This window comes from Bison bison, unplaced genomic scaffold, assembly GCF_000754665.1.
Source record: "Bison bison bison isolate TAMUID 2011002044 unplaced genomic scaffold, Bison_UMD1.0 scf7180017864072, whole genome shotgun sequence".
Classification (NCBI taxonomy): Eukaryota; Metazoa; Chordata; class Mammalia; order Artiodactyla; family Bovidae; genus Bison; species Bison bison.
This window is the reverse complement of record NW_011494644.1, coordinates 4,673,506-4,687,416: the sequence shown is the minus strand read 5'-3', so window position 1 is coordinate 4,687,416 and position 13,911 is coordinate 4,673,506. Positions and strand designations below refer to the sequence as shown.

Genomic DNA, 13,911 nt, shown 5'->3' with positions numbered 1-13,911 from the left:
CTCCTGTACAATGTCACGAACCTCCGTCCATAGTTCATCAGGCACTCTGTCTATCAGATCTAGTCCCTTAAATCTATTTCTCACTTCCACTGTATAATCATAAGGGATTTGATTTATGATATGATTTAAAACCACTGAATGGTCTAGTGGTTTTCCCTACTTTCTTCAATTTCAGTCTGAATTTGGCAGTAAGGAGTTCGTGATCTGAGCCACAGTCAGCTCCCGGTCTTGTTTTTGCTGACTGTATAGAGCTTCTCCATCTTTGGCTGCAAAGAATATAATCAATCTGATTTCAGGGTTGACCATCTAGTGATGTCCATGTGTAGAGTCTTCTCTTGTGTTGTTCGAAGTGGGTGTTTGCTATGACCAGTCAGTTCTCTTGGCAAAATTCTATTAGCCTTTGCCCTGCTTCTTTCCGTATTCCAAGGCCAAATTTGCCTGTTATTCCAGGTGTTTCTTGACTTCCTACTTTTGCATTCCAGTCCCCTATAATGAAAAGGACATCTTTTTTGGGTGTTAGTTCTAAAAGGTCTTGTAGGTCTTCATAGAGCTGTTCAACTTCAGGGTTACTGGTTGGGGCATAGGCTTGGATTACTGTGATATTGAATGGTTTGCCTTGGAAATGAACAAAGATCATTCTGTCGTTTTTGAGATTGCATCCAAGTACTGCATTTCGGATTCTTTTGTTGACCATGATGGCTACTCCATTTCTTCTGAGGGATTCCTGCCCACAGTAGTAGATATAATGGTCATCTGAGTTAAATTCACTCATTCCAGTCCATTTTAGTTCACTGATTCCTAGAATGTCGATGTTCACTCTTGCTATCTCTTGTTTGACCACTTCCAGTTTGCCTTGATTCATGGACCTGACATTCTAAGTTCCTATGCAATATTGCTCTTTACAGCAATAAAAAGGAGTGAAGTACTGATAAATGCTAAAACATGGATAAAACTTAAAAACAACATGCTAAGTGAAAGAAGCCAGACACAAAAGGCAACAGATATATGATTTCATTTATATGGAATGGCCAAAATAAGGAAATCCTTTGAGATGGAAGGCAGATTAGTGGTTTCCTGGGGGGCTGGACCTTGCTTCTATCACCAGTCACATCCACAACTGGGTATTGTTTTTGCTTTTGCTCCATCCCTTCATTCTTTCTGGAGTTATTTCTCCACTGATCTCCAGTAGCATACTGGGCACTTACCTACCTGGGGAGTTCCTCTTTCAGTATCCTATCATTTTGCCTTTTCATAAAGGTTACCAAAGAGGAAAGGGATCAATTAGGAATTTACAGATATACACTACTATATATAAAATAGAGAAACAATCTGAAAAATAATATATATATGTGTGTGTAACTGAATCACTTTGTGTAACAATTGTGTTAGTTTCAAGTGTACAGCAAAATGATATATATATATTCTTTTTCACACTTTTCTATTATCAGTTATTATAAAATATTGAATATAGTTCTTGTGCTATCCTTGTTATTTATCTGTGGGTATTTGTTCTTAAAGCAATTAAGCAGTCATGATTCCCAATACAAACTGCAGGGTGTGCTATGAGAGAGAATTATAAGGGGCAATAAGAGATTATAAAGGCAAATGCAGTCAGAAAGGATTCTCTGATGAGATGACATTTGAGTTGCACTCTGAAGGCTTCCCAGGTGGCTCCAGCAGTGGAAAATCCAACTTTCAATGCAGAAATGCGGGTTTGATCCCCTGGAGTAGGAAGATCCCCTAGAGTAGGAAATGGCAACCCACTCCAGTATTCTTGCTTGGAGAATCCCATGGACAGAGGACCCTGGCGGGCTATAGTCCACGGGGTCGCAAAGAGTCGGCACTGAAGGTATCATTTCCATGAGCTTCAGGTGCCCGGGACCCAGAAGCAAGGTGATGAGAACCAGATCATTCTTGGTTTTAACTTGATCCTTAATCACCCCAGTTAACCACCACATAAAGCTGTTCGGACTTTACTGAAGAGTGTGGAATAACAGAATTAAACACAGGAGGATAAAAATGAAACTGTACCCTCATTTTGATAGTATCCAAGAGGAAAAATAAACCGCTCACAGTGTTTCTTGGCGCACTCTAGTTCCAAGCCTTACTCCATGTACTGAAGCCTGCCCTTTCTTCTCTCATGTGGACAAACATCTCCTCTCCAAGCACTGAAGGACAAAATCCCCACTTGTATTAGAAAAGCCCCTTTCCCTGCCCCCAGGATTTTTTTCCCCCTCTCTTTCCCTCCAGCAGAGTAATCACGGGACTCACTAACCCACAGGATGCAAAAAATATCATCAAGAAAGTAAAAAAACAATTCAGAGAATGGGAGAAAATATTCATAAATCATATATCTGATGAGGGATTTATAGCTAGAATATATAAAGAACTCATAACTCAAATAATAAAAAGATAACTCAATTTCAAAATGGGTTAAAGATTGGAACAGACAGTTCTACAAAGAAGATATACAAATGGCTAATAAGCACATGAGAACATCCTCAACATCATTAGTCATTGGAAAAATGCAACTCAAAACCTAATCTGCTAGGATGGCTATAATCAAGTCAGATAACAAGTGCCGGCAAGGATGTGAAGAAACTGGGAAACTCATTCACTGCAAGCAGGAAAATTGAAAACCGCTTGACAGTTTCTCAAAAAAATTAAGCATGGGGTGACCATATAACGTAGGAATTTCACTCCCCAGTATATATCCAGGAGAAATGAAAATATATGTCTGCACAAAAACACCTGTAAAAATGTTCACAGCAGCATTATTCATAATAGGAGAAAGGTGAAGACAACCAAATGTCCATCAACCAATGAATGGATAATTAAAATGGGGCACATTATTCAGCAATAAAAAGGAGTGAAGTACTGATAAATGCTAAAACATGAATAAAACTTAAAAACAACATGCTAAGTGAAAGGAGCCAGACACAAAAGGCAACAGATATACGATTTCATTTATATGAAATGGCCAGAATAAGGAAATCCTTTGAGATGGAAGGCAGATTAGTGGTTGCCTGAGGGGCTGGGAAGGGAGTTTGTGGGGAATGGAGAGTGACTACTAACAGGTGTTCCTTTTTAGATGAAAATATCTTAAAATTGATTGTGGGGATGGTTGCATAATTATGTGAGTATACTTAACAATGAGCTATACACTTTAAAGAGGGGTCTTGTATGATATGTGAATTATATCATGATGAAACTGTTCGCCTCAAAAAAGGGCTCACGGTATCTTCAGGGTGCTTCAGGGTGTGACTCAGAAGAGAGCTCACCAGGAAGAGGGCTCTAGCCCAGTCTAGGTACCTGGCTGCTCCCCACTTCAAAGGATGTGAGTAATCCGCCCACAGGCTCAGGGAGGGTTGGAGAACCGCTCCAGCCACAAATGCCATGGAAACAAAATGCTTCTAAGTACAGGCTGCTCTGATTCCCTGTCCACAGGAGGCCGTGGGAGTTATAGAGCAGTTTTAGGTTCACAGTGGAACTGAATGGAAGGTACAGGAGATTTCCTGTATCCGTCCTGCCCCCACACAAGACAAGAATAGCCTCCCCCATTATCAACATCCCCCACCATGTGTTACAATCAATGAACCTACACTGACACATCACAGTCAGGTGGAGTCCACAGTTTATATTAGAATCCACTCTTGGCTGTATACCTTCCATGTGCACGAATGCTCAGTCATGTCTGACTCTTTGCAAGTTGCAAGCCCACGGACTGTAGCCTGCTGGGGCTGGCCCATCAGGCTCCTCTGTCCATGGGATTTTCCAGGCAAGAATAGTGGGGTGGGTTGCCATTTCCTACTCCAGGGGATCTTCCCAACGCATGGATGGAATCACATCTCTTGCATCTCCTGCATTGGCAGGTGGATTCTTTATCACTGTGCCACTTGGGAAGTCCCGTACATTCTATGAGTTTGGTCTAATTTACAGTGACATTCATCAAGTGTTATGTTTAGTATCATACAGAGCAGCTTCACTGTCTTAAAAACCCTTCATCTATTCATCCCCTACATCCCCCTCACCCCACCCCCCGGAACCACAATGGGATGCTTTTAAGCAGAAACTTAAAAAAAAAATCCTTGGAAGTCCTCCCTGGCTCAGGAGGTGTAGGGCCTACTGTGTGCAAAGCCATCACAGGGCCATTCAATGACCTACCTGTAGCTACAGAAAGACTAGCAGAAGCTATGAAATGACTACTCTTCTATCTTTTGGACAGTGTCTTTCTTTCTCTTGCACAAGGCAAACTCCAGGACTAGGTGGGGCATGTGTGGACCTTTAGATACGTTTGCCCCGGTACTGTTACAGGCTTTCCTCGTGGTTCAGGCTGTAAAGAGTCTGCATGCAATGCAGGAGACCCAGGTTCAATCCCTGGGTTGGTCCCCTGGAGAAGTGAATGGTTACTCACTCCAGTGTTCTTGCCTGGAGAATTCCACGGACAGAGAATCCTGCTGCTACTGCTAAGTCATGTCAGTCGTGTCTGACTCTGTGTGACCCCACAGACGGCCACCCACCAGGCTCCTCCATCCCTGGGACTCTCCAGGCAAGAACACTGGAGTGGGTTGCCATTTCATTCTCCAATGCATGAGAGTGAAAAGTGAAAGTGAAGTCGCTCAGTCGTGCCCTACTCTTAGTGACCCCATGGACTGCAGCCCACCAGGCTCCTCTGTCCATGGGATTTTCCAGGCTAGAGTCCTGGAGTGGGTTGCCAGTGCCTTCTCCGCAGAGAATCCTGGTGGGCTATATAGTCCATGGAGTCACAGAAGATGGACATGACTAACACTTTTACTTTTTTCACTGCGTAGGAAAAGATCTAGCAGGATACAGCTAAACTGTTACCCATTACAATGAGTTGTGGGATTTGGTTTCGAAGGAGGGACGTGGTGAGGAAGAGAACTTCCCTTTAACTTTATACAGATTTGACATTTGAAAAAAATTTACAATGAGCATGCATTACATTATATTTCACATTTAAAAAGACAAAAAAGCACCTTTTTTTACTGAAGTGTTGGCAGAGTTTAACTATGTGGAGAAATTAAAGATGATTTTATTCTTTTATTTGCGCTTTTCTTTTTTAGCCTGGAGTTTCTATAAGAAACACGTATTTATTACTTTAGCAAAAGTTATTTTTAACTGTCACTTAAAAAAAAAAAAAGCAAAAGATAAACAGAGTCCAGTTGCCCTGGTTTCCAAGGCCTCCCCACCCTTGCCTGCCTGGGCCTGGGTTTTGCGTAGGAACTGTCCTCCCAGACTCACCCTTAAGGCAGAACTCACCAGGGAAGCTGAGTCAGCACTTCTGCGGAGGCCTGCAGGGAGTCAGGCCTGCTCACTGGAGCAGATAAGTCATGGCCTTGCTCCCACTGGATTTTTGTTCTGTTGAAGCAACTGGCATGAGGGTTCTGAGGCAGCTCTGGAAACAGCTTTTCTTCCAGAAGACCTGATTTTTGCCTTATCTGGTCTAGGAGGTGCTGGATAAATGCTCACTTGAATTATGAGAGAGAGAGAGAGAGAGTGGGAAGGGCTAGGGGTGTGTCATGGAGTCCAAGTTCATACTGCTCACACACACAACAGGCCAATAAATCGAGAGAGGAGGTTCTGGGCCAAGGAACAGCAACTTTATTTGGAAAGCCCGCAGGCAGAGAAGACTGAAGAAGGCAATGGCACCCCACTCCAGTACTCTTGCCTGGAAAATCCCATGGATGGAGGAGCCTGGTAGGCTGCAGTCCATGGGGTCGCTGAGGGTTGGACACGACTGAGGGACTTCACTTTCACTTTTCACTTTCATGCATTGGAGAAGGAAATGGCAACCCACTCCAGTGTTCTTGCCTGGAGAATCCCAGGGACGGGGGAGCCTGGTGGGCTGCCGTCTATGGGGTCGCACAGAGTCGGCCACAACTGAAGTGACTTAGCAGTAGCAGCAGAGAAGACGGTGGACGAGTGTTCCAAAGAACCACCTTACTTGAGTTAGAATTCAGGTTTCTTTTATCCTAAAAGAGGAGGCGGGGGATGGCTGGTTGTTGCAAATTTCTTGGCACCAGAATCCTTTGTTCTTACAATTGTTCATGTGGGTCAAGTCAAAAAGTTCCCATAAACCTCCAACAGGACAAATGTTATTCTCTGTTCTGCAACTTTCTCTTGCCTTATGAATGGAAGCATGTTATACCTTTAAAGATCAGAGCCTTGAGAAGGGGATATCCTGTATATTTTGGGTTGTAGGCAGCAACCTTTTACAAAGATGCAGAGCCATTGTGACTGAGTACAAGAGACAGAACACAAAGGTTAGAGCTAAAGGAATAGATTCAATATGGAGTCAGGTTTGTTCTTCACTGCTACAGTTCCTGCTAGCAAATGGTCCAACTACTGGAGAAGACTTTGAGTCATTTGTTGGGGGATTACTCAAAGAGGGGCTTCTCTGGTGGCTCAGATGGTAAAGACTCTGCCTGCAAGGCAGGTAGACCTAGGTTGGGTCCCTAGGTCAGGATGATCCCCTGGAGAAAGGAATGGCTACCCACTCTTAATATTCTTGCCTGGAGAATTCCACGCATGGACAGAGGAGCCTGGTGGGCTACAGTCTATGGGGTCCCAAAGAGTGGGACACAACTGAGCAGCTAACACGGTCACTCACTTTACCCAAAGAGATCTCTGCTTCCTCCTTGTGGCCACACTGGGTGATCTTTCAGAAGAGTTGAACAAAATGAATTCTGGGTGGCAGGAACTGGAAGTTGATGTGTGATGTATTTGCTCTGAATTTACTGCATTTTATTTTTATAAGGAAAACCACCATTTTGGTTCCCAATATGTATTCAAGATCTTACACAAAATATTTCAGATAATTGAGTTTTGGTCCTCATCTTTCTCCTCTTCATTTTTGATTAATCTGTAAGTAGCAATTTGTAACTTCGCTTTTAGCAACTAGACATAACCAAGCACGTAGATTATTCTTCAAATATTTTTGGTGAGATATTTCAAATACCTTTTGGAAAAAGGCAGAATTACAATAATTTTGCTTTGCTTCTTCTATTGTTACAACCCCTCCACCAGGATTCCCAGCTTTCCCATTCACTTAGATTCTTTCCTGAAAAAAAACTACTCAAAATTGGCAGCATCCTTGATTCCATCTTCTCCAGGGTTGGTACAGTTCAAGGTAAATTTAGGACAGGATCTGCTACTTTTTTTGTTGACGCGCTTCCCCACAGGCTTTTTCACCGGCTCCATGGCGGCAGTAGAGGCAGAAAAGGCTACAGTGTTTTTAATATCTCACTGAAAATAGTCTTCTACGTGGAGAACACTGGATCTTGGAAGCGTCAGGAATGCTGGCTCTACCTGGGGCAGCTAACACAAATTTTTTAGCCTCTCTGAGCCTCAGTTCCCCGTTCTGTAAAACAAAGTGGATACTCGTGATGACCGAGGGAGCCTACACAAGTCAATGATCTGTAAAAGCGTTCAGTGATATTCCTTCCTGGAATCACAGTGGCAAGTGCCAGGCCATGGGGCCGCCCAAGCCTGCAGAAGGACTAGAGAGTCCGCAGGATGGGGACCCTTAGTTCCCCGAAAACTGGGTGCCGCGCGGATCTGCAGCTCGGCCCTGAGCAAGCGCCAGTGCAACACTGCCCCCACGTGGTCGTAGGCAATATGCCGCCTCACGGAAACCCAAACGCAAACAGATGACGATTGACTATTAACATTTTGGAACTCCTTTTTTTCCTTTTTCATGCTGCGTCTCAACTGTATTTACTACTGCGGATAACGAGAGCACTCCGATTCCGAAGCCCAGAAGGAAGCCACGAGGTGAGTACGTGGAAACTGGCGCCAGAGACGCCAGGCTGATATCTGGCAAACGTAGAACAATGGAGGCAGGGTTTGTAGAGAGCGAGGCGCCGCGTCATGAGACTAATATAGTACGTGTGGAAGACGCCGTGAGCGGGAGGTAGCGTGGCCGAGTGGTCTAAGGCGCTGGATTTAGGCTCCAGTCATTTCGATGGCGTGGGTTCGAATCCCACCGCTGCCACACCTTGTGGGTTTCACTTTTTCAATTTCTGAATCATCCTCTCCCAGTTACTCTTAGCATTTTTTTGGTGTGTGTTTGTTTTTTAACCTTCTGACGCTCTTTTTTCTTTTTTAAAAATGGAATGAGGAAGGGAGGGGGAAAGGAGGAAACTGCAGCTCGGGGCACCTCACTCCGTTAGCCTAATACACAAACCCACGAATCCTGCTACCTAAAAGTACGAAAATGTCTCCCTATTTTCATAATAAAGCATCTGAGATACTTTAAGAAGCTCTCATCAGACTGCACCTTTGGTTTAAGGCTTCAAAGCCTGAGGCCCAGGGAGTGGGCATCTTTACCTTTCAGCGACAGAGATTAGGTGGGGGGGATTTTAATCAAGACTTCACTTAGGAAGGGTCCCTTTCTGGCCTCTCTGGTCTGCAGAGAGCTCAGGCTGACTCCATAAATCCCTGTTGGTAGAAACTGTGTCAGGGGACCTTACGGAGGGTCTGGGGGCTCGAGAGCCCGCCCCAGCCGGGCTTATCAGCCTAGAGGTCCCAGCTTCACTGATCCACCTCCTGCCTAGTTTTTGTGCTTGTTTATTTACTCATTCAACAACAATTTATGAAGGGCCTACTATTAATATTTAGTCCTGGATTGGGCTTTCTAGGTGGCTCAGTGGTAAAGAATCTGCCTGCCAATGCCGGAGATGAAAGAGACACGGGTTCAATCCCTGGGTCGGGAAGATCCCATGGAGAAGGAAATGGCAACCTGCTCCAGTATTCGTGCCTGGGACACTCCATGGACAGAGGAGCCTGGCTGGGCTACAGTTCATGGGGTTGCAAAGAGTCGGACACGAAAATAGGAAGATCAACCTGAGGCTAAAGAGGAACAGGGCAGGTCTTGACACGCACGAAGTTCACAGCCACTGAACTTTCTTCTATTATACCTGATTATTAAGCAGCATGAGGAAGCTGATCCCTCAGAGATTACATTTAGTCATTATATCTCCTTTGACTTCTGTTGGCTGTGACAGCTTCTTAAACTTTCCTTGTTTTTGATGACCCCCGAGTTCTGAGTAAGACATTTTGTAGAAAGTTTCTCAATTACTTTGATTTCTTTTCATAATTAGTATTTGGGGACTTAGAATCTTAAGGGATTTTGAAAGGAAGACCGCAGAGGTAAAGGGCCATTCTCTTCCACATCAAGAGTACAGTCTATCAGGACTTCTCTGGAGGTCCAGTGGTTAGGACTCTGCCCTTCCAGTGCAGGGGGTGGCAGGCTCTATCCTTGGTGGGGAACTAATATCCCCCAAGTATGGCTAAAAAAAAAAGTACACATTATCCACATGACTTGTTCCTGTTGATGTTAACCTTGATCACCTGGCTGAGGTCTTATTTGCGGGTTTCTCCACTGGAAAGTCACCCCCCCCCAGTACTGTATGCTTTGGAATGAAGTCACTGTATACACTTAAAAAAAATTTTTTTTTATTGGAGTCTAGTTGATTTACAACGTTGTGTCACTGTTTGCTATAGGGCAAGGTGAATCAATTATACGTACACATATATCCACTCTTTTTCAGATTCTATTCCCACGTAGGTCATTGCAGAGTACTGAGTAGAGTTCCCTGTGCTATTGCAGTAGGTTCTTATTAGTTACCTATTTTATATATAGTAATGTGGAGTTGTGATATTAAGGGTGAAATGTTTACATCAGTTAATTGAAATACTATACAAAGAAATTGGTCTCTTCCCTCATTTACTAAATTTATTTATACCATTATGGACTCCTGGATATTCATTTTGGGACATAATCCAGTAATAATTTGTTCAAAGTGTTGTATCTTTAGCCACTGGGAGCTCTTACAGCTGGCTCAGGTGTCCCTTGAAATACCTCCATCATTGCGTGGTGGTTGTTTTTAAACACTTCTCACTTTGTGGCACCAAACGATGCTCCAGGTTCATCTCACATGTTTCCTGTTCCAGAGTTTGCCGTTTATCTTAGGCGTCATGGGCCCTTTTTTGGAGAATGGTATAAGGAAACAAGATCTGGGTACAAGATGTAGTCTAGATACCGAGGTATTATTGCTTCTGCTGCTGCTGTTGCTGCTGCTAAGTCGCTTCAGTCGTGTCCGACTCTGTGCGACCCCATAGACGGCAGCCCACCAGGCTCCTCCGTCCCTCAATTGATAAAATAATGAAATTTCCCAGGTGGCTCACGGGTAAAGAACCTACCTGCAATGTAGGAGACGTGGGTTCAATCCCTGGGTCGGGAAGATCCCCCGGAGATGGAAATGGCAACTTACTCCAGTATGCTTCCCTGGGAAATTCCATGGACAGAGGAGCCTGGAGGCCTACAGTCTACGGGGTCTCAAAAAGAGCTGGTCACAATTTAGCCACTAAATAACGACAACAAATGCTTAAAAAATAAAAGGAATAGAGTCACAGATGTAGAAAACAAACTTATGGTTATTAGAGGGGAAGAGGGGAGAGATAAATTGGGAGACTGAGATTGACATACTACATATAAAATAAATAATAAGGACCTACAGTATAGCACAGGAAACTCAATACTCTAACAACTTATACAGGAAAAGAATCTTAAAAAGGTGGATATATGTATATGGATAACTAATTCACTTTGCTGTACACCTGAAACTAACACAACATTGTAAAACAACTATTCCCCAATAAAAATTTAAAATGAAATAAAATATGAAAAGTATTAAAAAAAAAAAAAAGAAACTCATGAAGGGTGGGTTATCTGGGAAGCCTCTAAAACCCTCATGGGGGCTTGGTTTCTCTCCTGGGTGGAGGTGCCACCTCCTTTCCCATTGGTTAAAGACACTTGAGAGGAAGGAAGCTTTCTGATATAGTGACCTATACTGCCACCATCCGAGGGTTTAGACATTTTACTACCAGGGAAAGAGATGATTTAGAGAAACTCAGAAAACAAAGAAATTGATTTTGCTTTTGAGTTTCACAAGCTAAGGTTTGTCAGTAGAGAAAAGATTTACATTATGTCAACAGTAAAAGCCTATTTTCCTTCTGCTAAGAACAGATTTCTCAGAGAAAGTCAGAGAGGAAGGTGAATTTAAATGCAAGCATGTTACTGAGAAGAAAGAAATCCCAAGGGCTGCCAGTCCCAACTGGTCCAAGGTTTGTGGATCTGAGACTGAGATATGTCTCAGAGCTCAACCCAAGCCTTGGTCAAGGAGCAGAAAAGCAGAAATAACCTATGGGTCATGTTTAGGCCAGTGGGCCTGGGGCATCTCATCCACCTGCAGAGCAGTAACCCCCACCTTCCTCCACTCTTTCAAGTTAGACAACCCCACTTTCTTCATTTAAAAGTGAGAATAATAATAAGCCCTGTGTAAGAGTGGTCCTGAGAATTAAGTATTAGAGCATATAGATGAAAGCTCTTTCAAACTGTCAAGCATTAAGTATAAAGGATGAATCGTAAACAAAACATAAAGAATTATTGTTTTAAAAAATTATATGCACACATGCAATTCAACATAGTAAATAGGAGCACACATTTTTGAACTGCTTCACAAATTTTCTTAATTGTTCAGCAGAGAACACCCCACTAATACTCATACTGGGGCCATGTTGGCCCTAACTAACATATTTACTCCTCCCCATAACAGGTTTCTTTAGGTTTGTGATGGTTTCCTTCTCTGCTAGGATCCATAGTTTTATCAGCCAGTTCCACCTGTGTATATTATGATATATACACAGGTGTATATTATGATATATACACAGGTGTATTTACACACTAATATTTTGGTATCCACAATTGAAACCAAGATAATAGGGAGGCACTGCGTCTGTGGAGAGCAGGGCTGGATTAAGAAATATTGTGGTTTAAACATTAAAGACTATGGTGATCACTACTGGCCCCCTCAGGAACAAATAGAAGCAATACTAAATAAAAAAAGTATGACCAATTAATTTCTAAAAATGCCCATTATAATTTACTGCTATTTTCCCCAGAGATTCGATTCGTTTTTAAATTTTTTTAATTTATTTTTAATTGGAGAATAATTGCTTTACAATATTGCCTTGGTTTCTGCCATACAACAGATTCAGTTCTTTAAAAAGGGTGTGGTGTTTTTTTTTTTTTTGAGATTTAATTGATATGTAACATTATATTAGTTTCTGGTATACAATATAATTATTTGCTATATGTATGTATTGTGAAATGGTCACAATGTTTAGTTAACTTCCATCACCACAGTTACAATTTTTCTTGTGATAAAAACTTAAGATCTACTCTCAGCAACATTCATATACACAATATAGCATTATTAGCTATAGTAACCATGCTGTATATTACACCCCCAGGATTTACTTTTAACTGGACGTTTTTATCTTTTTATCACCCTAAAAAATATATTTTTTTCTTTTTTGATGTCCCTCTGGTACCGAAATCTGTGCTTACTAAGCTGAATCTTCCCCAGACTTATACTCTGGAAACCCAAAAAGGCCAAGTAGGGCTAGGCAGAAGCCCGAGTCTCAGGTTTCCTTCCAACCCTGGCTATCAACACACAGGAGATCTGATGAGAGAGAGAACCCAAAACGTAAGCGTAGCAGAGGATCAAACACAGTTCTCCTAGAATGGGTCTAATCCAAGATCCCAATCTGAGGACAAGCCCAGGGAAGTTAGGGCAGCAAGGAGGCTCTGTGTCCCTAGAGAGGTAGCCACAGACAGTGAAAACTTGCAAACGTAAGCCCAGTTTACACAAGTGGCTGCAGTTCAGTTCAGTTCAGTCGCTCAGGCCCTAAGAACTCGCCTATGACATGTGACTGGAGTGGGTGGAGCCAGACGGAAGGGGGCGGGGCTAGGACCGAATCTCAAGCAGAAGAGGGGAAGGATCCGACCCAGAGGGATAGGGCGTGCCTGCTTGCTCAGTCGTGTCGGACTTTTTGCGACGCTATGGACTGTAGTCCGCCAGGCTCCTCTGTCCATGGAATTCTTCAGGCAAGAATGCTGGTGTGGGTTGCCATTTCCTTCTCCAGGGGATCTTCTCGACCCGGGAATCAGACCCACTCTCTGATGTCTCCTGCATTGGCAGGCGGGTTCTTTACCACTAGCGCCACCTGGGAAGCCCCTACCCAAAGGGCTGAGCAAGGCTAATTCCCTGGGGAGAAACCAGGAGGCGGGCTCAAGCTTACTGGTAGAGCCAAGAAGAGGGCGGAACTAGAGCAGGAGAGAACCCTGGGGCGGGGCAGACCTGGGTAGGGACGGGGAGAAGGTCTGGAAGGCGGAGCAGGCTGCGAGGCTAGGACCTTCCCGTGGTATCCTCTCCAGGCCAGGGGGATCTCAAGACCAGAAGGGAGGAGCAGGGGCGTGGTCATGACCCAAGAGGCGGGGCAGGGGCGTGTCTAAACACAGGGGGCGGGGAATGGGCGGGGTCAGAACGCTGGGCCCCAGAGGATGATATTTAGTAGCTAAGTCGTGTCCAACTCTTGAGACTCCATGGACTGTGGCCCACCGGGCTCCTCTGTCCATAGAATTCTCCAGGCAAGAATACTGGAGTGGGTTGCCATTTGGGCCCCGGGCAGATCCAAGCCCAGAGGGCGTGGCAGGGACAAGTCCAGGACTCCAGGGTGCGCCCAAGTCCCCAGGGCGGAGCAGGGTCTGGTCCGAGTCCTGAAGGCCAGGCGGGAGCAGGGATGGGCCGGCGACGACGGTCAGATGATGGACGGCTGCAGGCCTAGGAAGCGCAGGGCCAGGACGAGCAGGCCAAGGAACAGCAACAGCCCGAGCAGCAGCCGCAGGAGCGTCCGCGCGTTGGAGCCGCGGGTCCGCCCGGCTGTTGACTGCACATATCGCTCCACTGCATCCGCGAAGCTGAACTTGTCCGGCACGTAGCCAAGCTGGGCGCGGGCCTTGGCGATCTGGAAGGTGTGTGTCAC

At 44.4% G+C, this 13,911-nt stretch overlaps 1 protein-coding gene and 1 non-coding gene across 2 annotated transcripts in view; one reads left to right on the top strand and one right to left on the bottom strand.

The window, feature by feature from the left end:
- The first annotated feature begins 7,932 nt into the window (after window positions 1–7,932).
- TRNAL-UAG lies at window positions 7,933–8,014 on the top strand. Its single transcript has one exon. It is a non-coding gene; the product is annotated as a tRNA-Leu (tRNA).
- Window positions 8,015–13,091: 5,077 nt separating this feature from the next.
- LOC104986731 (putative short-chain dehydrogenase/reductase family 42E member 2) overlaps window positions 13,092–13,911 on the bottom strand; it is a 19,988-nt gene continuing 19,168 nt past the window's right edge. Inside the window, exon 13 of the mRNA XM_010837417.1 lies at window positions 13,092–13,911. This exon is cut by the window's right edge and continues 4 nt beyond it. Coding sequence (XP_010835719.1) covers window positions 13,687–13,911 — 225 coding nt within the window. The 3' untranslated portion in view covers window positions 13,092–13,686.